General features: G+C 52.7%; 1 protein-coding gene across 3 annotated transcripts; it reads left to right on the top strand.

Annotated features, from left to right (window-relative positions):
* Positions 1 to 2,306: 2,306 nt before the first annotated feature.
* Positions 2,307 to 23,570, top strand: LOC309645598 (uncharacterized protein). 3 transcript variants are annotated; one of them, XM_082430919.1, is made up of 5 exons: positions 2,307 to 4,614; positions 4,763 to 4,889; positions 6,183 to 6,268; positions 19,649 to 19,999; positions 20,934 to 23,570. In XM_082430919.1, exons 1-4 carry the CDS (start codon positions 4,560 to 4,562, stop codon positions 19,957 to 19,959), a joined length of 579 nt encoding a protein of 192 aa, XP_082287045.1. In that variant the 5' UTR covers positions 2,307 to 4,559; the 3' UTR covers positions 19,960 to 19,999; positions 20,934 to 23,570. The 3 variants fall into 3 exon arrangements, 1 of the variants encoding a protein (XP_082287045.1); XR_014254975.1 differs by having other exon boundaries at positions 2,316 to 4,614; positions 19,175 to 19,999; XR_014254976.1 differs by lacking the exon at positions 4,763 to 4,889 and having other exon boundaries at positions 2,317 to 4,614; positions 19,175 to 19,999.
* Positions 23,571 to 23,585: the final 15 nt, after the last annotated feature.

Genomic DNA, 23,585 nt, shown 5'->3' with positions numbered 1-23,585 from the left:
CTGCAGGGGGGCGGTTTTGATCCCTGGTCCGTGATCCCGCATGCTGCGCACCTAAACTCTAAGTTTCCTAGAAAAATGTCTGATGTCAGAACTGAAGAGTCAGAGGTGCCCCAGCCAGGATGTCCCTAAAGCCTGGTCATTAGTACCGCCTCCATGATTTTTGCTGTATCTTCTTACCTCATCTGCTTAAATTAACTCACTTTTACCAAACTTTAACAAAAGAAACTATTTGTACTCTGTTTTGGCTTTCCAAAAACAGAAGGTAAATACAAGAATTAATTCAATGAAAACAAAGCAGTTCTAGCTTAGATAACTTTTGCTTGCTAGGTAGCCTCTCTCTTTGCTATGAAGGGAGGTTAGCAAGCATCAGAGAGGCCTTAAAGACATTCCAGCCTCAAAATGGGCTTTTCTCCTTCTCCTTGACTTAGTCAGGAGCAAGAATCAAGAAGGAGTTAACTTTCCTGAAATGAGCTGAGGTTCCATGGTCTGTGGCCAGGTCTGCGTCCTCCCTGACCTCATCCCCCATCCCACTGGGTGGACCTGACCCACATTTTGGAAGACTCTACCTTAGTCCAAGCCCTTTGGTCCAGAGAGAGGAGGAGAGGTACTCAGAAAGGGAGTTAGCCACCTGGAGCCAGAGACCCAGGATTTTGACTGAGGGTGGGGCTGGACTGGGGGAGAGCTGAGAGACCTGGTACAGGAGGCTGAGCCCTGGGCTGTGGGACTCCAGAGCTAGGCCTACCTAGCTGTCCCTGAGCAAGTGCCAACATAGCTCAGAGCGTCAGGCTCCACATCTGCATGGTAGGACCCCTCCCATGCTCTAGTCCTATATTACCATGATTTCTTCCAGAAGATATCAACCCCCTCAGCACCCCCCCCCCCGCCCATACCTTACAGGGCAGAGTCCTGACTCCCTTACAAAACACACAAGCCCACCCCCACTCCTACCACTGCGGTCTGGCCCCTGCCTCCTCCTACAGCTCATCCCCTTCCAGTCTAGCCACAGCCATCTGCAGAGCACAGTGCCTGGACCGTCACAGGCGCACCATCAATATTTGTTTTTTTTTTAAACACCTTTATTGGAGTATAATTGCTTTACAATGATGTGTTAGTTTCTGCTGTATAACAAAGTGAATCAGCTATACGTATACATATACATATATCCCCATATCTCCTCCCTCTTGCGTCTCCCTCCCACCCTCCCTATCCCACCCCTCTAGGTGGACACAAGGCACCAAGCTGATCTCCCTGTGCTATGCGACTGCTTCCCACTAGCCATCTATTTCACACTTGGTAGTGTATATATGTCCATGCCACTCTCTCACTTCGTCCCAGCTTACCCTTCCCCCTCCCCATGTCCTCGAGTCCATTCTCTATGTCTGTGTCTTTATTCCTGTCCTGTCCCTAGGTTCTTCAGAACCATTATTTATTTATTTATTTATTTATTTTAGATTCCATATATGTGTGTTAGCATACGGTATTTGTTTTTCTCTTTCTGACTTACTTCACTCTGTATGACAGACTCTAGGTCCATCCACATCAATATTTGTTGAATGAGTGAATCAATGAACACTTTGCCACGTGCTCCCTGCTGCCTCATCTCTGCATCAGCTATTTCCTTTGCTTGGAATGCCCTTTTTCCCTTTCTTGGACTCCAAGCTTTGATTCATTTCTTAAAACCCTGCTTAGATGCACTCCTCTTCTAAGAAGCTTTCCCTGAAATTTCCCAGAAGAGTTCATCCATGAATTCAATGACTATCTATTGGGTGCTTTCTCTGTGCCCGACGTGATGCTAGGGGCCGGGGACACCAGCATAAACAGGACAGATGAGGCTCCTTCCCTCTTGGATCTTCCATTCTCCTCTGAGCCTCCAGAGCCTTGCTTTTGGTGCTGTTCTGATGTTGGCCACGTGGCACGGCAGTTATTTGTACCTGTCGCTCCTGGACTGTGCACGAGCTCTCAGCTTCAGTCATCTGGGGGCCCCAGGGCCCAACCCTCAGCTTGCCACGCAGCAGATTGCATTGTCAACCACTGGGCACCCTTCCCCACGCCCAGAGGTGGAACGTGTAGAACAGTGTAAGCATGAACAGAAGCACTGCTGGTCCCCACTTCCTGGGCCCACGAGAGCCTACTGGGTGCCAGGCACCTGACCCATGTTCTCCACCTGCCTGACAGCACACTGCAAGTTGGTAGCCATGAACTGGGACTCAACCGGGCCCTGGGGGCCAGGCTTCTTCCCCAGCGGGCCCCTCACCCTAAGGGAGCCTCTTCCTGCGGCCAGATTCCAGGGGCCTCCGCATTCTGAGCCCTGCTCTGAGCACCCCCCCGCCCCCAGCACTGGCCTGGCTTCCTGGAATTTGTCCTCCTAATTGAAACCAAACACCGGGGCTCCTCAGGGCTGTGTCCCAGAGGCCCCGGTGGGTTTCTCTTTCTCTCCCTCCTCCCTTCCTCAGCTGGGGGCGGGGTGCTCAGCCCTGGGCGGCCTTTGGGGGGGAGGCACTTCCCCTGCACAGGGTGTCGGGTAGGGGCCCTCCCTACTGCTGGTGTCTGCATTAAACGCAGCCTTCTCACAGGCTGGAGACATAGAGGGAGAAGGAGGAGAAAGCAAGTAAAGGGAGACGGTGAAGAGCAGTCTACCGGGATAGTCCCAGGAAAACCCTGCATGAGCCCTGTCTTAGGCCATAGGCCTGGGAATTGGAGGGTGGATTTGTGAAAGTCAGCTCCATCCTGACCTACCGTGTGACCTTGGCCTTGGGCAAGTCACCTCACTTCTCTAAGCTTCAAGTTCCTCACCTGTACAAAAATGGGGATATAGGGAATCTATCTCACAGGATTATAGAGAAAATGAAACAGGATAACCTGCATAAGTACTGTAACCATGGTCGGTGCTCAGTGAAACCCAGCACCGTCACTGTTCTGGGCAGCAACGTGGGTTCATTCGGTTGGTTGGTGGAAGGCACGTTTCAGGATGTGTGGGGTTGTGGAAGGATGTAGTTGGAAAGGTCGCTCAGGGTCAATGGATGTTTGTTGAACGAAGGAATTCATTCAACTTTCAACAAACATTCACTGAGGTCCCCCCTGTGCCAAGCCCTGGGACACCACTGTGAGGACGTGAGGTGCCGCCCGCCCTCAGGCCTGAGCGGGGAGGGTGGGCAGATGGTCACAAGCATCAGAGGTGATGACAGCGCAGACTGCTCAGTGCTGTGACTGGGAAGGAAGCAGAAGGGCTGTGGGAGCCCTCAGGAGCACTCACCCAGGCTGGGGCATGGGACAGGGGGTCAGGGATGGCTTCCAGAGAAAGTGCCTGGGTGGGAGCTGAGTGAGCTCTGGATGTACTCCTTACCTCCCTTTCTGCACTTGCTTCTGCCAGCACTTGTCCTTGTGTGCCAGCTGGACCAGGTGCTGCCTGAGGACACGGCGTGCTGGCAAGCCTTAACTCACCACCATCAGATGGGGGGCTGCTGCCTTCACCTTGGCCTCTAGCACTCTGTGTTTCCCCCCCATCATCACTCCCCAACATCATCATTCGAACCACTGGTTTCCACGTCTGTACTCTTGGCTGCGTTGTCTCGCAGACATACCCCTCAAGTCACAAATGGGAGGCACACTGGTACTTTTAAATTCTTTAGTAGCCACGTTGTAAAAAGTAAAAAGAAACAGATGGAGGGCTTCCCTGGTGGCGCAGTGGTTGAGAATCTGCCTGCCAATGCAGGGGACACGGGTTCGAGCCCTGGTCTGGGAGGATCCCACGTGCCGCGGAGCAGCTGGGCCCGTGAGCCACAACTACTGAGCCTGCGCGTCTGGAGCCTGTGCTCCGCAACAAGAGAGGCCGCGATAGTGAGAGGCCTGCGCACTGCGATGAAGAGTGGCCCCCGCTTGCCACAACTAGAGAAAGCCCTCGCACAGAAACGAAGACCCAACACAGCCAAAAAAAAAAAAAGAAACAGATGGAATTACTTTTACTAATATATTTTATGAATCCCCAAATATCAAAAATATGATAAACATGGAGTCAACATAAACAAATTATTAACAAGCTACTTTACATTACTATTATTATTTCTGTAATATGTCTTTGAAATCTGGTGTGTATTTTGCACTTACTGCTCACCTCCATTTGAATTAGCCACATTTCATAGGCTCAATGGGTCTGCATGGTGAGTGGTTATCATAGCGGATAGTGCAGCTCTAGAATGTGGGTTCTTCTAGGGCAGGGACCCTGTACTTTTCATCTCTTTCTTCAATGCCGAGAGGGGTGTCCTAGGGGGAGGGCACTGCATGGACAAAGACACCGGCATGAAAGATCAAAGTGTGTTCAGGGAACAGCGCGCCATTCGGTGTGGCTGTGTTGTGAGGTAAATTTGCCGGGAGGAGTGGGCGATGCGATCGCATTGTGTCTGTACCACATCGAGAAAGGCCTTGAATACTATGCTAAGGAATTTTGGAGTCTGGTCATGTGGGCAACTCAAGTCATCATTTATTTATAAGCAGAGGAGTGTCATATTCAGGTTAAGGGTTTAGAAAGAGCCCGCTGGTAGGCAGCATGGAGAGTAATTTGGATGGGACTAAACAGGAGACAGGGAGACCAGCTAGGAATCAGCTGCTACCATACAGGTGAGTGATGAGGAGGCAGTGGGGATGAGGAGGTGGGACTGACTGGAGAGACAGTAAGAAGGCTGAATGTCAGGACTTGGGGACTGACTCATTGGAGGGGGAGCGAGAAATCAGGAAGAAGTCCTAAGTTTTTACTTTGTGGTGCCAGTTGCCTGTGCCAGGATACGTGGGAGGAAGTGGAAGAGGACCAGGTCTATCGAGGACAACATCAAGAGCTCAATCCTGGTACATTCTGGCTTTGAAATCCTAGCAGGACCTCGTGGTGGACAGGAGCAGTAAGTGGTGCACTGTGCTGGGTTCACAAGGGATAGTGCGTTCCTTGTCATGCGACGCATTCAAGAAGGGGCTGGACGAACACTAGCCTGGGATGTTGTAGAGGGCTTATGTGCATCCCAGGTGAGCTGGGCTTGGTGACCTATCAGCCTAGATGGTGTCTGAACCTAGGGTTTTGCTGCATTTGCGTGTGGGAGACACTGTCTATTGGAGCTTGGGCATGTCTACAATTTGGGAACCTTTGTGGTCTAAAGGTGGTTTGTGTTTTTGGACCTTGGCCCACAACTGGAACTGGGGGCAGGATACAGGCATGTTGACTGCATGGGGGCAGAGGTTCCATCCCAACAGACCACGAGGGAAGATAGCCCTGAGGTCCTGTTGGACCCATATCTTAGAAGCAGAGAGCGAGAAGGATCCTTGATCTTCAACCAACCTCCTCTCCCTTCCTCAACTTAATTTGTGGGAAAACTGAGAGCCTTGCTCCAGGTCACACAGCAGGTCATGACACATCCGGTCCAGGGGTATGGGTGGGAGGTGGTGGGGTGGGTTCATGCTGCATCCGGGTACCCCCTCCCCAAATCTCAAGTGCCCATAGCATCTGCATCTCCTCGCCTTTCCTTGGTGCAAGAGACGTCCTTTCACACATGTGGTAAGGGATCCTGGTCCCTTTTAATTAGGAGGATACAAAGAGAGGAGTCAGACAGCCGCCCCCACCCACGGTTGGGAGAGTCAGTGCTCCCCAAATTACACAGCAGATGCCAGGACTCTGGGAACAAGACCCAGCTTGATAGCTTTGTGGTAACCTCAGCCAGCACAATTTTATTTTTATGTTTTAACTCCTTGGCGATATATAGACCTCTCACAGGCAGGAGAAATGGCATCCAGAACTTCTCCCTTGAAAATAAAATATTTTTGAACTTGCGCAACACACACCCAGTTTAATTAACCCTTTTGTCGCGAAGCTTGGTCTGCCCTGGGCTGGGTGAGAAAACTGTTTCTCTCCTATGAGGTGCGTGTAGTGCAAATTACTTGAGAAGGAGACAAAAAATGTGGAGTGATATGATAGCTGGGCCATGGTCTTGCTGTGGGACCCCCGACTAGCCCCTGATCCTCTTGGGGTCTCTGGGTCTCAAATGATAATTCCCTGGACAAACAACCTGATGGGCAATTAATTATATGTGCCTCCTCTGGGGTCTCTATTTTTTTCTGTTTTTAAAATTTCAGTCTAAGGTGACTCTTCTATAGCAGTCCTTGCATTTCATCTCTACACCCTTCAAATCTCTATTTCTATACAGACTTGCTGTTCAGAACTGGAACCAGAATGTTTTGAATCAAAGCTCACCTCTGACCCCTCCCAGTCCCTCATCTCCATGTGCTAAAGGTAGGAGGCTACCCCTGTATCCTTTTCTCTCTAGCCATACTGACTCCGCCTAATGACGCCTGTATCTTTGCACCTCTGTCTGGTCTCCCGCGCTCAGATTAGTTTTTTAATGCTCAGCTCTGCTCTGTCACTTCCTGGACCAGAAATCTGGAGGGGTGAGCCCCTCCCCCATTGTCTGAGGACTAAAGTCCCAACTTTTATGCCTTCAAGGCATACTGCCCCAAGACCTAGCCCCTGGCCACTGTGCAACCATTTCCCACCCGGCTATTTTCTCCAAGCTCCATTTGTTCAACGTGCAAATATTTGTTGAGCCCTTACTATGTGCCAGGAATTGTGTTGGGAACCCAGGAAAAAACTGATGCACAAGTGCTCAGAAACCCAATGTGTTTTGAGAGCTCAGGGGTTTGGGGGCTCTGAGGAGGGGCACGGAATTGGGAGAGGGACTGGGCTGCAGCCAGCTCTCTTCTTGCTGGTTTCCTGTTTACTATTAACAGCTGCCCATCCAGCCTAGCACACAAACGCCCAGGCGAACCTTGGTATGTTTTCAGACCAGCAGCTCAATCACAAACATGAGCAGGCTACTTGAAATTCGCCTTCAGCTGCCTTGAAAATCTGCAAAGGGACCCCCTTTAATCCTTCCCTTTCTTACCCCATGCACTCCCCAACTTCTGCCTTCCTCTCCCCTCCTTGGAGGACATATGGCCCCTTGAAGTTTTTGCTTGCAGGGAGGAAAAAAAAAAAAACCAAACACCAAAATACCCAGCTTCAGTGTGGAGGGTTTTTCCTTTTTTTAAAAAAAAATATTATTAAGCATCAAGAGACAGAGCAATCTGCTTGCAGATACTATACGTGCATAATTAATAAAATCTCATTATTTATTTATAAAGAGACACGCGAGGAACTGGCGGATTAGGGCTATCCCCATTATATATGAAGAGAAGGAGAGAGACAGTGGGGGAGAGAGGCAAATACTTTTTAAGCGTTAGAGCCTTCCAGAGAAGTGAATCTCTCAGTAGGCAATGAATAAGAAGGCATCTTCTCCTCATCCGAGGGCTGCTCCGAGCTCAGGAGGCACCAGAAAGCAGAAACCTGGTTCAGTTTTAAAAAGGAACGGGACCAGCTCGGTGCTCGTAGTGCCCAGGATACCGGCTTCGGGTAGCTGGCAGGAGAGCAGGAGGCACCGCGGAGGGCCTGGCGGCGGGGAAAGAGGCTCGGGAGCCAGCCCGGGGCTTCTAAAGGAGGGGGACTTGGGCACAGAATCCCCCTGGTAGGTGGGGGGAGAAGCGGGCACGGTCACCTCATGGGCACCACATAAATAACCCAGAGGCCGGCCGAGAGGAGCCCCTGGTTCCTCTGGTCCAGTATAAAGAAGGTAACAGTAACTGGAGGGGGGCTTTTCTAAATGCCAGCTTTGCCCTTGGACCTCTGCATGCCAGATGCCCGGCCAGGGCCGCCAATATCAATAACCCAACTTATGTAACAGCCCCTGCGGCCAGGCAGGCAGGGGTCAGAGCCTCCCAGGCTTCTTGAGTTGGGGTGGATCTTCGCTCTCCCCGTTCTCTCTCTCTCCTTTCTCCCTCTCTCATTTTTTCTTTTCTATGCTTTAAAATAGAAAACAGGCTTGTGCAGAACCAACCCCACAGAAAGGGGTAGTTTGGAGGGATTTTTTTCCCCCACCTCCCTCAGCTGCAAGCAACTCAAGCAGCGGAACGCTCAGCCTTCCCAGGGCGGTGGGCTCCGAAGGGGGGCGAGGAGAAGGGCTGGGTAGGGGGTTGGCCTGAGCAGCAGCCCCCGCAGGGTTACCCGGGCGCGTGCAGGGAAACGTCTCAGCAATTCCAGCGCCCGAGCGGAGCGCGCGCGGGGGGGGGGGGGGGGTTGGGGTGGGAGGGGGGAGGGGGGGCGCGCGGCGCGGGGCACCTTGAAACCGCCGGCGGCCGCGCGCTGATTGGCCGAGCCGCCGCCTCGGCGTTCCAGCCAGGCGCCCCTCCCCCCTCGCCGTCCACCCCGGAAGGAATTTCCTCCTCTGGCGGCCGCTATTGTTGTCCGCCTTCGCTGTTTGGGTCGGATCGCGTAACCATAGTATCCAAACTGTGTCCGCGCGGGGCCCCAGCCTGGGACCCCGGTGCCCCCAGCCCCTCCAAGCCCCCCCCCCTTTTTTTTTGCAGCCTACTTATCATGACTTCATCGGACTCCGGGGAGCAGGAGAGGGGGATGGGGCGGCGGGGGGGAGCTGGCCCGCTCCTGGCTGCCTTTACTTCGAGATGTTTTCAATTATAATTTTTTAAAAAGTCTGCTTCGTGGGTTCGGGGCTTTTAAATTCTTCCTACTGCCCCCCCCCACCTCCATTAAACCGTTGGACCAAACTTGAATGGGGTTTTCCCTGCGTTTCCCCTTTACCGTCTTCACTCCAGACCCTGACTTTGCTGCTCACAGCTGGGGCTGGGGGGTGGGGGTCCTTAGCAGCAGAAGTCACCCCCCAAACCCAGCCCCTCAGACGCGGGCTGTGTCCCGGCCCCTGGCCCTGGGCTTGAGCTGGGGAAGGCGAAGCTAGCGGTGGGGTCGGGGACATCGGACCCTGCAGCCCCGACCCTCCGCCTCGGGCTGCTTCCTGGCGGGGTTGGGGGATCCTTGCAGAAGGATCTGGGGGGAGGAGGTGGATGCCCGCCAACCCCTTATCAAAGGGATACGTGGTTGACGGGGGAAGCAGCTGACAGGTTCTTGGGAGAACAAGCCCCCTTTCCCCACAAATTTCTCCCTCGATCTCTGAGCACAGAGACATCCTAGTCCGCGCGAGCAGCCTGAGACCAATACCTGCCCCCCCACCCCCCACTCCTGCGAGAAAACAAAAATAAAAGCCCTGTCCTTGCGAAGTGTATTCTGCTGGGAGAGGTGGGAGAGCCAGCAGCTAGTCCGCACCCGGGCTGCGAGCGGCGCGGGAGCCCCCGGGGCTGGGGCTGGCAGCGGGGGGCGGTGTGTGTGCTGGGGGGTGTCAAACATTCCCAGAACTCAAGTATTCTCCCGGCGCCCGTTGGGGCGGGGGCAGCAGCCGCGGCGGCCCAAGTTCGGGGCAACACTGCCCCCTAGGGGCCACCGCAGTAGGTTTGCAGCCGGGGTGGCGAGGGGCCTTGAGGGCAGGGGTGGCAGTGATTCCCCCGGTGACCCGTGACAGGCCTGAAGAGGGCTTCCAAACGCCAGTTCTGCGGTCGTGCGTGAGGTTTTATGTTGGCTCTAGAATTTAAAACTTTGGCAGACAGTGGGTGCATCCTACCGGCTTCCAGTGATGGATTGGACCTTTAAGATCAATGAATCTAGCACCCTTTTGAGCAGTTGGGGAAAGTGAGTCCAGGAGAGGGGAGCAACTTGCTAAGGGACATGGGTTTTTGCCCAATCCTCCTGGGGTTCTGTGGCTTTTTTGGATTCACAAAGTCTTCCTTCATCCCTCAGTGGCTCCTTGTAGAGAGGTTTATCAGAAGCAGAATAGGGCATTTTACAGATGAGAAATCAGTCCTACAGCAGAGTGAGAACTCAAGCCCCCTGTCTTTCAGTCCAGCCCTCTATACCATGGGGACTTCAGAGGGACTGAATCATAGGCTCAGCTAGCTGGCCAGCCCTCCACTTGAGGGGTTGGCTGTGGTGCTCTATACTCAGACTAGGGTGGAGGTGGCTGCTCCAGGCCGAGGAGTTCCAACAGAAGAGTGTGGGTCTGCTGAAACTTGAGTTCTAGGCTCCTAAACTGTTGCCATCTCTGGACCTCAGTTTCCCCATCTCTAAAATGGGGGGTGGGCAAGAGGATCAGGAAGGCATCTTGTGTCTCCGGTGTTTGGTGCCGCTGTACTACTCCTCCTCTTTTGTCTGTCACACCCTCTCTTCTTGGCTCTCCCTTGCTCCTCAGTTGGGGGTCTGCTGGGCTGGTTTCCTCAGCTCGCTGTCCTCCCTCCCAGCAGGGCCTCTGTGGCCGCCCCTCCCCTCCAGGCAGGCACAGAGCAGACTGCGGGAGGGAACGGTGGGCAAGGAGCCAGCAGAGGGTCCAGTCAACCCCTTGGGAAAATAGGGTGAGGGGGGCACTGTCAGAGGCTGCAGCTCGGCGCAGCGGGGGCAGGGTCCTTGGGGGTTATTTGTGTCCAAGGTGACTGGTGTCCGAGCTGGCTGCTAGCCTCCTTCCTCTCTCCCTAGAGATGAGGGGAGCTGCACCAGGAGTCATTTCCACTCCTTCCTCTCCCTTATCGCCCACGAACAATCAGGCACCAAGTCTGGTCCTTTCTCCCAGTTGTTCTCTCTCCCCGTCCCTCAGCCACCACCTTAATCTACCGGCCTGCTGGTCTACAGGGAGCTCTAAACTGGCCCCTCTGAGCCTTCCTCCACACTGTCCCCTGCACTATGCCTTCTGAGCCACAAAGCACATCCTCCCCTGCTTTAGTCCATGCCCTGCCTTCCGTTGCCCTGGGGATCAACCCCAGGCTGGTGAGACCCTCTGTGATCTGGGCCTTCCCACCTTGACAGTCTCATTTTGAGTATCTTTTGTGTCCTAGCGATACTGCATGTGACTTCCGGAGCCTGCCCTGCTCCTTGGGCTTGCACAGGCTGTCACTGTCAGGTCCTGCCAGGCCTTGGCGATACTGAGGTGAACAAGACCACCCTTCCCTGCAGAGAGCACACAGAAGCACAGTGGTATAATGACTGTTGGGGTCTTAAGAGAACCCTCACCCAACCTGGGGGGAAATCAGGGAAAGCTCCCTGAAAGAGGTGACGCTTGTGCTAAGTCCCAAGGGAGAAGTAGGAATTTGTCAGATACACAGAGGCAAAGGGAGAAGACAGTCCAGGGAGAGGCATGAACAGGCAACAGCATGGGCAAGCACAAGTCTTTTTTTTTTTTTTTTTTAAATTATTTATTTTGGCTGTGCCAGGTCTCAGTTGTTGCGTGTGGACTCTTAGTTGCGGCATGCATGTGGGATCTAGTTCCCCGACCAGGGATCGAACCCGGGCCCCCTGCATTGGGAGTGTGGAGTCTTACCCACTGGACCACCAGGGAAGTCCCAGGCAAGCACAAGTCTTGAGAGAGCATGACCCTTAATGAAACTGAAGATGGTGTAGCTGAAATGTAAGGAGAGAGGGCAGTGGGGAGAGATGTGGCTGGAGAGGAAGCCAGATCCAGGTGGTCCTTGTGTGCTGGCCTAAGGAGCCGTGATTTCCACGTGCAGTCTCTGGGGAGCCCCAAGAGGCTTCTGAGCCCTGGGCTGGACTGCACGTTGCGAACACCCTCCCTTTTGAAACCAGGCCCTGGGAATGCAGAAATGACTATTTTTATTTACCTGCCTCATTCCAGAAAGGATCTAAAGAAAAATCAGATATGGTTCTTGCCTTCAAGGAGCTTGTAGACTGAGGTAGATAAAGAATAAACCGGGTCAAGGCAGAATGAAGAAGGCACAGTGAGGACTTTCTAAAATACACACCTAGTGGCCCTGCTCTTAACCTCTTTGTTGGCTCCTGGGTGTCCTGAGGGGCAAGCCCTCTCCTTTGCGTGGCATTCAAGGCCATTGCTGGCCTCTCCAACTCATCTCATCCCAACCCTCACACTCCCATTACTCCAGCCCATTGAGTTACTTGCAGTCCCCCCAATACACTGTGTTCCATCCAACCATCAGAGCAGTGCCCATACCATTGGCTCTGCCTGGAATCATATCTTCGTTCAACTGTTAACTTTTTCTTTTTTTGGCCATGCGGCATGCAGGATCCTAGCTCCCTGACCAGGCATCAAACCAGTGCCCCCTGCAGGGGAAGCGTGGAGTCTTAACCATTGGACTGCCAGGGAAGTCCAACTGTTAACTTTTTCAAGATGCCACTCAGGCATTACTCCATCTGGGAAGCCCTATTTGATCCCCAAAACTGAACTGGGTTCCTCCTTTCAAACCCCATTGTCCCTTGTGCTTTTTTTTTTTTTTTTAATCACAGCACCCATCTCAGTATAGTTTAATAATCCATAGGAGGCTGGTAGCCTCCATTTCTGATTTCCCCTGGGTCTCTAGGTCATACATCCCCAGGGCACAGAGTAGATGCTCATTTAAGTTTTTGTGGTTGAAGACTGGGTACAAGCTGCTTGTGAAGAACAGTAGTAACAGACATTCACTGACTACCTGCTATGTGCCAGGCACTGTGCTGGCCACTTGTCATATTACTGTTCCCTCTTACTACAACCCTATAAGGTTGACATTACCCCATTTTGTAGATGGGGAAACTGTGACTCAGGGAGGGAAACTGACTATCAAACTGATGAAGGTATTTGTCAAAACTCATTGAATTTTTTGAAGTTAAAATCTGTACATGTAAGTTACACATCAATTTTTAAAAATAAAAAAGAAAGCAGCCAGAGCACATATTTGTCATGTCTGAAAAGACTCTGAGAAATGTTTTGTTTTTGTTGTTGTTTTTGTTATTACAAAAGAGATAGAGGGAAGACACAGTTGGTGAGAGGCAGGGCCATGTGGTCTCTCTCTAAGCCCTGTTGGTCTGCCATCACTCTAGTCCACTAAGCCATCAGGAGGCCCCAGGAAGGCTTACCAGGAGAAGGTGTTTCCTACAGATTGCGGGGTCCCACTGGCAGAGAAGGGCTGAGCGAAGACATTCAAGGTGGGTGTGAAAGGCCATGGCACGTCAAGGTCAGAAGCTTGGTCTGATGTGGAGCCAGCGTCAGAAGCATGTAGGGGAATAATGGGGGATGAGGCTCCCAGGTGAGCGGGATCCGACTGTGGAGGGCTTTGAACACCCGGATAGAGCTGGACTCAGTGTACAGGCAGTAGGAGCCATTGGCTTCTAGAGAGTGCTGACCTGAGCTTTTCTTGGAGGAATGAATCCATTCTTGGGGGAGGGGGGCGAGGGGTGTTGTTTGCTGGCTCATGTGAGGCTGGATTTGGAGGAGCCAGAACTGGGGGGGAGGGGGAGTCCCAGGGTATGGAGACACACAGAAGAAAGGCAGGGTCTGAAGGAAGCTGGGGTTTGAATGCCAGCAGCCTAGTGCACACCCCAAGGCCACAGCACCAGGTGGAGGAGCAGGGCCAGACTCATGGAGCTGAATTCAGAGTTCAGCAGAGCGTGGACTGGGGTGAAGGCAGGCAGGGCAGGGAGGAGGTGAACACTATGGCCAAGGCCTGGGGTCCAAACCTGGCCCTTCTACTCACTTCCACAGCGGTGTGACCTTGGATAATATAACGATCTCTCTAAGCCTCAGTTTTCCCATCTGAAAAAAATGGTGCTATTAATAGTATCTATCTCATAGAATATTCCAAAGATAAAATGAGATGGTACATACACAGCTCTGAATACTGGGCCTGGCTCACAGTAAATACAGAACATGTGTTGGGTTTTTCCCTTCTGATCACCCTCTATTCTCAGTCCCCTCCCCCAGTCTCTTCTTTCCATGAGCACCCACTCCAGTGAATTCCATATATGACCCTAAATATACATGTATCTTTGTAAAATTTGTAGCGTTGTTTTGGGTGCCAGAGGTCTCATTCTGTATCTTTCATTCCCCTCCACACACATACTCAACACTACATGTTTGAAGAGCTCTTTGTTGCCTCCTGTTACTCTATAGTTTTCTGAGCATACATCCACCCCGTTTTACTCATTCATTACCCCCTGGTGATGGACACCTACACTGCCTTGAATTTCTCCCTCTTATAAATAATTCCTTGACAAACACCCTTGTATACATCATGGATGAGTCCCTTGTGGACCTGTGTGAGCATTTCCCTGGCATACCCGGGGGTGCACCGGGGGTACAGCTGCTACCTTACGGGACACACGCCTACTTAACTTTACTAACTATTGTTAGGCTGCTTTCTAGGATGACCCACCAGCAGCATGTGAGAGCATCTACGTCCTGCATGCCTGCCAGCACTTGGTATTACCCACCATTCTAATTTTTGCCTCTATGATGAATGTAAGGTGCCAACACTTTAATTTGTGTTTCTTGCATTGTTAGCGAGTATAAGCAGCTCTTCATGCACTTGTCGGCCATTTGGGCTTCTCCTTCTGGAAATTACTTGTGTCCTTCGCACATTTTTCTGCTGGGTTTCCTGGTCTGTCTTCCTGTCAGGGGCTCCACAGCCAGCATTGAGGACAGCCTACATACAGCACCTGCCTCAGAGCAGGTCTGTCCTCTGGGGATGGGGGGTCAGGTTGGCATGAAGGGCCTGAGCTCTGGCAAACCATTGCCCTTGGTCCTGGGTGACATTGCCATCGAACTGCTGTCATTTCATAAGTCTTCCCTGAGTGCTTACCCTCTTTGGGCTCCAAGAACCCAAACGACTTGTGCTGCTCTTGCATCTAAGGACTCATGGTGCAGTGAGGGAAGCAGACTGGGCAGAAGAGACTTACTCCAAAGATTAAATGAGATGCTGCATATAAAGTCCTTCCCCGTTAGAGCCCCTGTCCTGCTTGATGGTCCTGGCTTGGGTAATGGAGGAAAAATTCATCACTGCAGCATGGAATCCACAGCTACCTTCTAGGGAAGGCAGCTCTGAAAATGGAAGGCCCTTTGGGCCTCCAAAAGGATGCCTGGGGCCAAGTTTAGGGCAAGGGGTCTTGGAGAACAGCTTAGCTTACCTGGGGAAAATTTGGGAGGGGGATGGAGTTGTAAGGAAGAACTGAGGAAGAGGGAAGAGGGGAGAGGAGAAGGGAAGTCCCTGGTGGCTTAGTGGTTAGGATTCTGGGCTTTCACTGCTGTGACCCAGGTTCAGTCCCTGGTCCAGGAACTAAGATCCTGCAAGCTGCGCAGTGTGGCAGAAAAAAAAAAATAGGGGAGAGGAGATAAGAGATGGGGTGAGGTCTGTAGAGTCAAGAGGCCCAAGCATAAATCTCAGTTATGAGCAGGGATGTCTAATATTCAATTTCAAGTCACTGGAACTACTCCTCTGTCTCCTTAACCCTTAGCAAAGCCCACCACCTCCTCATTTGCTATAGCTGAGTGTTTTGTGGAAATGGAGGCAGGGGGTGAGTTTCTGACCAAGTTTCATGGCTTATGACAGAAGTCTGCACCCACAGGCCAGTGAGATAGTCCAAAAATTGAGCAAATACAGCCAAAGCAAGAATTTGGAATCGGGTGATCATGGAAATACAAGTCAGTCCCTGGGTAATGTGCAGAAATGTGAAATGTGGAGGAGTTAACTTCCAAGGGTGAATGGAGGGTGGGAGGTGATCTTATTTAATTCGAAGAGGGTTTTGTAGCAGATTGTATTTTCTTTTTCTTTTTTTTAATTTTATTTATTTATTTTTGGCTGCGTTGGGTCTTCGTTGCTGTGCACGGCCTTCAGTAGTTGTGGCGCACGGGCTTAGTTGCTCCGTGGCATGTGGGATCTTCCTGGACCAGGGCTCGAACCCGTGTCCCCTGCATTGGCAGGTGGATTCCCAACCACTGCACCACCAGGGAAGCCCCAGCAGATTGTACTTTCCAAAAATAATTCCAATAATATAATCCCCTCCCATATGCTCCTCTTTTAATATGACTTTGACCCTCCTCCTATCAAATCAAGAGATGGGGTCTGTGTATCCTTTCTTTGAACCTGCGTGGACCTTGATGACTGCCTTGACCAACAGAGTGTGGCAGAAGTGACACTATTGAGGACTTCCCTGGTGGCGCAGTGGATAAGAATCTGCCTGCCAATGAATGCAGGGGACACAGGTTCGATCCCTGGTCTGGGAAGATCCCATATGCCACTGAGCAACTAAGCTTGTGCGCTACAACTACTGAGCCTGCGCTCTAGAGCTTGCATGCTGCAACTACTGAGCCCACTACTGAAGCCCATGCGCCTAGAGCCTGTGCTCCGCAACAAGAGAAGCCACCGCAAGGAGAAGACCGCACACCGCAATGAAGAGTAGCCCTCACTCGCCACAACTAGAGAAAGCCTGTGCGTGGCAACGAAGACCCAATGCAGCCAAAAATAAATAAATAAATAAATTTTAAATCTTAAAAAAAAAAAGTGACACTATTTTTATGACTAAGCCTAGGTCATAAAAATGCCAAGCATGTCTGCTTTGTTCTCTTGGAGAATTCATTGTGGTGCAAGCCAGCTACCATGACTGCCCTAAAACTGCCATGCTGTGAGGAAGCCCAAGCTCTTTACGTGGAGGGATCACGTGGAGAAGTCCAGAGAAGGGTGCTTGGCTATCCCCCAGCTGCTCAGCCCTCTGCTGTTCCATCTTCAGCTGCTGTCTAACTACATCACATGGGGGATCCTGAGCCAGGACAGCCCAGCTGTACCCTTTCCAAATTCCTTGCCCACAGAAATCACGAGAGGGAAGACAACGATTGCTGTTATTTTAAGCCAGGAAGGTTTGATATGATTTGTTACACAGCAATAGATAATCCAAATGGGTTTATACTTATTTTATTATCAGTCTTTCCTGGTAGACTGTAGTTTCTGTTTTCTGCTCTATCCCCAGCATTTAGCCCGGAATGTACTATGCTCCACAGACATTTGTTGTATAAATGAAAGTTAACAGACCATATCAGCATGGTGTTGGGGGAACCAAAGGGGATGTGGGAGCCCAGGGAGGCTCCTAACCCAGACTGGGAGATCTGGGAAGGCTCCCTGGAGGAAGCAATGCTGCTCTGAGTCCCTGGGCAGGGCTAGACACACAGGAATATTATTCCTCATCTCTGGTGCAGCTTGTTTGTTCTTAGCCCAAATGAGGCTTCCTGGCTTGATGTGCATCCACTAGGCCGATCCCTGTGTCCATTTGGGGGCTTCCTCTTCCCCCTCCCTGTTGCAGTTGCAGCTCTCTTTTCTCCCTCCTTTGTTGGGCCTGCGGGCTCACTCCTTCTGCCTCCTCTGACTCTGGGTCTGGCTGGAGAAAATTAAGTCAATGGGGAGGGAGGAGTTGACAAATAGATGGTCTAGTAATTGAATTTTTTTTTTTTTCCGGCTCTAGCCCTCTCTCCACCCCACAGAGAGCAGGAGGAATTAGCTCTCTAGACAGTGGGTTTTCCTTGCTAAGGAGCTCTGGTGTTGCCTTCCCTGCCCAGACCAGCAGGGAGGAGAGGGGAGTGGCAAGCAGGAGCCTTCTTAAGATCCTCTAGGCTAAGCCTTGCCCGGAGAAGGAAACTGAGGCCCAGGGAGGGGAGGGATTCTCTGAAGGCCCTAAGTGGGTTAACATCTGAGCTAGGACTAGAAGGGAAGGCAGCTGGGGCCAGCCCTTGAACTGCCCCAGGATCGTGGCGGGGAGCAGAGACTGCGAAGGCCTTGGTGTGTAACAGGGACACAGGGGCAGCAGTCTACAGGACACCTGGGGCTCCGGGTCCCTGGCAGTCCCTATACCATTGGTTGGGGTTTCCTTGTCTGGGAGGGGGTGGAGTTGGTAGGGTGGCCAGGCTGCTGGGCACCCAGGAGGTGATGCCTGTTGCTCTGCAGGTCCAGCCACCCTGCAGGACCTGGCTACCTTGCAGGACCTGGCTACCTTGCAGGTCTCTCTTCATTGTAGAGTACCCTCTACGGGCAGAGGTGGGTGCCAGGGGGTTGGTAGTGACCTTGGGCAGAGGGTCGGCAGGACTGGAAATAACCCGGCCACGTGCTCTAAATCTCACCATTCTGAAAAATGAAATGGCCTCTTGGATCTCACGCAGCTGCAGTGAGTTATGGAGGGCACCGCTCATAGAAGCCCTCCATCAGTAGGGCCCGTTACTGCCTCATTGTCCAGATGATGACACTGAGGCTCCAGGAGGCCCTCCCTGGTTCTGGGTTGCAGGCTACCAAGTGGCAGCCCCGGGATTCAAACCCAGGATCACCGAGCTCCCACGCCCTCTGCTCACCCAGGCTTCTTGGCTCCTCCTCCTCCAACCCTGCGGGGGGTGGGCCCCGGGGCGGGGGATGGGGGAGGGGGGAAGGGGGATGAGGGATGGGGGATGGGGGGATGGGGGAGGGGGATGGGGGGATGGGGGAGGGCGGGGGGGTAGGGGGGAGGATGGGGGCCCGCCTTGCCTGGGGGCGGCTGCGGGGCTCCGGAAGCGCTTGATTTATTAAGCTAATGTTCTAGCGCATTTACCCCATCCTATAATGAGCTGTTTCCACCAGGGGGTGTCTGCAGAGCGACTGCGGGATTCCAGCCGCTCCAGGAGGGAGGCAGGGGTGGCTGGCGGTGGGCTGTGCGGGTCTGGGCGTCTGGCCGCCCGGGGAGGGGTGAGGTTGGAAAATCTGGGTTGAAAAATCACCCCCTGGTGCGGGGGGTGCTGAGGGGAGGCGGGAGGCTGGTGCAGTCTGGGCGCAATCCAACATTTCTCCCTGGGCCAGCCTGGTGCAGCCTCCCAGCGACCCAGGGGCCTGGGAGGGAACCCTGGCTCCAGCATTCTGGCCCGGTTCCTCCCTGCCTGCCCGTCTTCCTCAAACTTCTGAGGATTCTGAGCTTAACCTGCCTACTGTCTGCTTGTCATCCCTACAGAGCTGGCATTTCTGTGGCTTGATGTGACAGTTACGTACTTTGCAGCCAGACAGATCTAGGTTCAAATCTAAGCCCCCCTGTGACCTTAGGGGGGAATGCCTGACCTCTCTGGGCCTCAATTTCCCATTTTAATATGGGGATAAGAAGCTGTGTTTTGTGGGGTTATCACTGAGGATCAGTGATAATGCATGAAGAGCTGTGTACAGGGTGATAAACGCTGCCTTGGCCACCTGGCCTGCTGGCAGTGGGGCAGACCTACCGGGCCACATAACCCGGACCCGGTATGCCCCGTGCACAGCAGATGCCATGATCCTGAGATGGGCCCCTCACACGCAGCAAATGCCTGCTGACAAGCCCATGCTGCAGGGCTTCGCTTTCCTCAAGCAGGGCAAGCAGTGCTTGGTATTTGGCTTTAAGAAACCTGATTCCTGGACTTCCCTGGTGGTGCAGTTGTTAAGAATCTGCCTGCCAATACAGGGGACACAGGTTCGAGTCCTGGTCCGCGAAGATCCCGCATGCCACAGAGCAACAAATCCTGTGTGCCACAACTACTAAGCCTGTGCTCTAGAGCCCGCAAGCCACAACTACTGAGCCCACATGCCACAACTACTGAAGCCTGTTCACCTAGAGCCCGTGCTCCACAACAAGAGAAGCCGCCACAATGAGAAGCCCGTGCACTGCAATGAAGAGTAACCCCCGCTCGCCACAACTAGAGAAAGCCCATGCGCAGCAACGAAGACCCAACACAGCCAAAAATAAATAAAATAAAAAATTTATTTAAAAAAACCCCCCCAAAAACCTGATTCGTTTCTCCTTCACCAAAGTAGCAATCCCTCAGAGCCTGGACTCTGTGCCAGATTGGGTGACCCGCTCAGTGGTAAAACTGTTCCACTTGGCACTCATTCTTTTTTTTTTTTCTTTAACGTGTTTATTGCTATTTTGTTTCTTTAGCATGTGCCTGGTATCCAGAAGGCACTCATCAAGGGGTAGATATCACTGCTCTTCAGATTGGAGAAGATGCTCTCCCACTGACTCTGTCCCCTAGGAGGGAAAATAGGACGACTAGCACGGGTCTTTTGAGGTGGATACCTTCTGGCATGGTGTGCAAGGCCTGCTCATCTTCCCCAGGAACTGTCACCCCAATTTTCCACAGTAGGGCAGTTGAGAGACTTGTCCAGGCATCTGGCACACAAGTGGCCAAGCAAAGACTGACACCCAGTCTGCTGGACTCCCAAACCAGTGCCCCTGCCTCTCCTCACTAGAGGTCACTGAGGGAGCAGACCTGCTGAAGACAGGACAAAGGTGAGTTCTCTCAGCTTCTTTCTTGCAGCAGGTTAACCAGACTTGGGCTCTGGGTGAATATGGGATATTGTGGACCCTTTTTAGGAAGGGCTGAGTTTGGAGGAAGAGACTCTTGGAGGGGCCTGCCCCACTACTGGGTACCTTGCCCCTGTTGCCTTGGTTTTTGTCCCTCGCTCAATTCAGAACCTCCCCTACTTCCTGAAAGAGAACTGAACTGCCCGAAATCGTTCATAAGCAAGTGGGATGGACTGAAGGTTAAGGCAGAGATGGACGAGGCTGTTTCTGGTCATGCTTTATAGCAAAGAGCCTAACAGAATCCATACTAGATGTTCTGTTCCCCGTGCCCCTACCCGGCTGCCTGCCCGGGGGCACTGCCCCGTCTTGCCCTCTCACAGACGGCTTGCTCACCTTCGCCAGCCTTGGTACTACTGTTCCCTCCTTGCCGGCTTCCCTCTGCATGGCCGGTGCCTGGAGTGGTTAGTCCTTTTTCAGTCCCTGCCTGATCCAGGGAGGCCCTCCAGCCACCCCCCTCCAGCCCGCCCCCCCCCCAACCTTCCTGGCTTCTGTTGTCTTTGTAGTCTTCATCTGCAGGGCCTTTGTTGATTGACTGTCCCCTTCTAGAATGGAAGCTCTGTGAGAGCAGGGACTTGGGCAGCTTTGTGCCCAGGACACCCCCAGGAATGCGGTGGTGAATAATTCACTTTAAGCTCTTTTTTTTCTCAAACTCACCTGTGCCCCAGATCCTGGCTTAAATTTGCACACCTGAGTTTACCTCAGGACTCCAGGCACTTTATAGCCACACCTTCTCCCACTTTTGCTAACACTTGGTGTTTGCCCTAAACAGACACTACCATGTGCCTTCCACATATTAACTTAATCCTCACAAAACCCCCTTGAGGTAGGCACTGTTATTATCAGCATGCCCATTTTACAGATGTGGAAACTGAAGCTAGAGAGAGCTGGTCCAGTCCTACACCGTGAGTGAGTGGCAGGGCTGGGGTTGAAATGGAGATGGTTGGTCCTCTGGAACCCCTACTGCAGACTGCATCTAGAAGCAGCAAGATGCTCTCACCTGCCGCTCAGGGGGCAGCCTCCCCACCACCCCTATCCCCACTGCTCCCTAGATGGCTTTTCAGAGTATTTCTTCCAAATACATATGATGTTTGTTCCAAACTGTACATGTCTGGATGAGCAAACTTCCCTCCATCTTTTACACATTTAACAGAAACCAGCGTGAGAGAAAAGGACAGTGCTTAAGGAGATGGGAGCCTCTGCTGGAACCCAATGGAACTGGGTCTGGGGGAGGGATGGGCACGGTCTACAAAGCCTCCTGGAATCTTTTTGTCTCTCTGAACCCCTCATCTGCCCCTTCCTCATGCTCCTCCCTTTCATTCGTCCTCTCTGGGCTCCAAGTGGACGATAACCTCCCTTATCTGGGCTCTGAAGCACTTATACACCTTTCAGTTCCCAGGGGAAGAGAGAGAATCTAATTGGCTGAGTTTGGACCAGGTAGGTCCAGTGGGGCCCTGTCACCTGTGACTGGGGGAGAGGGTGTGAGGGACACACATGGTGGTTGGTCATGGCCTTGGCCTGTGTGTGGAGGTGTAGTCTTCAGAGGAGAGGGGCGGCAGTGAGCTGTTCAGGCAGCACTAAAAGTACCTGCTATGGCCATGAAGGTCCTTGAAGGCTAAACTAAGGGACTTATCCTCGAGGGGTTGTTCAAGCCAAGAAGTAGCAGAAGCTGATTCACAGCTGAAGGCTTGCTTTGGCTGCTGGAGGTGGAGGTGGGCTACGGAGACACCAGTGAGGGGCCCATTACTCCTGTGTTAGGTGGTGAGGGCCTGGACGTGGGCACAGGGCCCCTGAAGAGGAAGCAGTGGCACATGCTGCCTCCTTCTCTGGGCCATTTTTATTTCCTCCCTCCCGGGCCAGCTCTAAGACCCATCTATTGATTCTGAGCCCTTACTCCATGCCAGGCCCTGTGCTGGGTGCTGAGGCGCTCACTGCTGTGGGAGAGACAGGACATGGACACATACCTCACTTACACCGGGGAGTTGATGTGTGGGGAAGGAAGGTCAGGCGAAGTGCTTCTGAAGATCCCAGGAGGCCAAAATTACTTGGGGTTGGGGCCTGGGGCGGGAGGGAGGATCTGGGCCATATCCTGCAGAGTTAGCATGAGGCAGGCCCGGAAGAACAGGTAGGAATTGAATGCATGGAGCCATGGGTGAAGGACTTTCTGGGTGGAAGGGACAGCGTGGGTAAAGGCCTGGGGTTGGCAAAGTATGCGGCGTGGCTGGCAGCTCTATGAGTGGGGTGTGTGGAGCTGAGTAATGGGAGGTGGAACTAGAGGAAGGCAGGAACCTTCCTTCGTGGAACATTTTAAATGCCAAGCTAAGGGGTTTAGACTTTATGCTGCGGCAGTGAGGAGCCCTTGACCGTGAGCAGATAGTGATGTGGTCAGTGTTTCCCTTCAGGACCCTGATAAATTAAACCAGTGAGGAAGGCACTCAGGCCTTCGGAGTGCCAGGGTCTGGGGGACACGTTGGTGCCTTGAAATCCTCCTCTGAAATGCCCATCCCCATATCCCAGGGCCTTTGGGAACACAGCAGGGTGGTCGATGAGGCCAGGAGAGGTTTGTGCAGGCACAAGGTGGCCGTGGTAGCGGCCACAGGGCTGAGGGCCTGCAGAAGCTGCTGATGGCTGAAAGGTAATTAACAATTGTAATCACTCCTGTCATGACATCATTAAACTCCGATTGCACTGGCTGGGCAGCTGATGGATGGGCTCAGGAGTCACAGCTCGTGGGAAGGGCAGGATCATTTGTCAGTAGGCAGATCAGCAGTGGGGCCCAGGTCTGTATATGTGAGGTGCTGGTGGGGCCCCGAGGTTCTGGCTGCCATCCTGGGCCAGGTCAGGGCAGGTGAGGCTGGGCCCAGACCCCAAACAGGTCCAGATTCTAGCATTTGACAGTAGATCTGAGCTGGGGGATCTTGAGCAATCAGGCAGTGGAGGTGCCCCAAGGCCCTGTGATGGGGGCTGAGTCGGGGCACAGGTTGTGGGGCTCTGGGAGTCCCACTCCTTTTGCTTCAAATCTTTTTTCTCTCTAAATGGAAGTGTTATTTTTGTTGATTATACATGATTACTGAGAAAGAAATCCAAACAATATGGAGGAAGTATGTCTTTCATGATCCCGTTCCCCAGACATCCTCATTCTTAAAAGTTTGGCTTATGTTCTGGTTCCCAAGGCCCCTGCCAAGATTCTACCTGCTCCGTGGGCTATCCTGGTGACCTCCCAAGAAATCCCCTTCTGGGCTGAAAAATAGTTTGATGCTATTCCTTCCAGGTGTGGTCAAACTCAAGGAATAGAAAATTCCTACCCCCTCCCCACCAACCTGTGCCCCCCCAGCCTATCCCCCTCACCCCACTGACAGGGCTGGTTCCTAGGGTAGTCTGCCACTTTCATTCAGTAAGCTCAGGAACAAGCTGTAATGTCCCAGCTTCTGCTGGTTCGTTGTGTTGCCAAGAGCAGAAGCTGCATGGAAGGCTCTCGTTTAGCCAGGCCCTGCGTATTTGCAGATGCTGGCTC

Source organism: Balaenoptera physalus (genome assembly GCF_965194825.1).
Source record: "Balaenoptera physalus genome assembly, chromosome: 1".
NCBI lineage: Eukaryota > Metazoa > Chordata > Mammalia > Artiodactyla > Balaenopteridae > Balaenoptera > Balaenoptera physalus.
The sequence above is the reverse complement of the archived record's forward strand: the minus strand, read 5'-3'. Positions and strand labels throughout refer to the sequence as shown.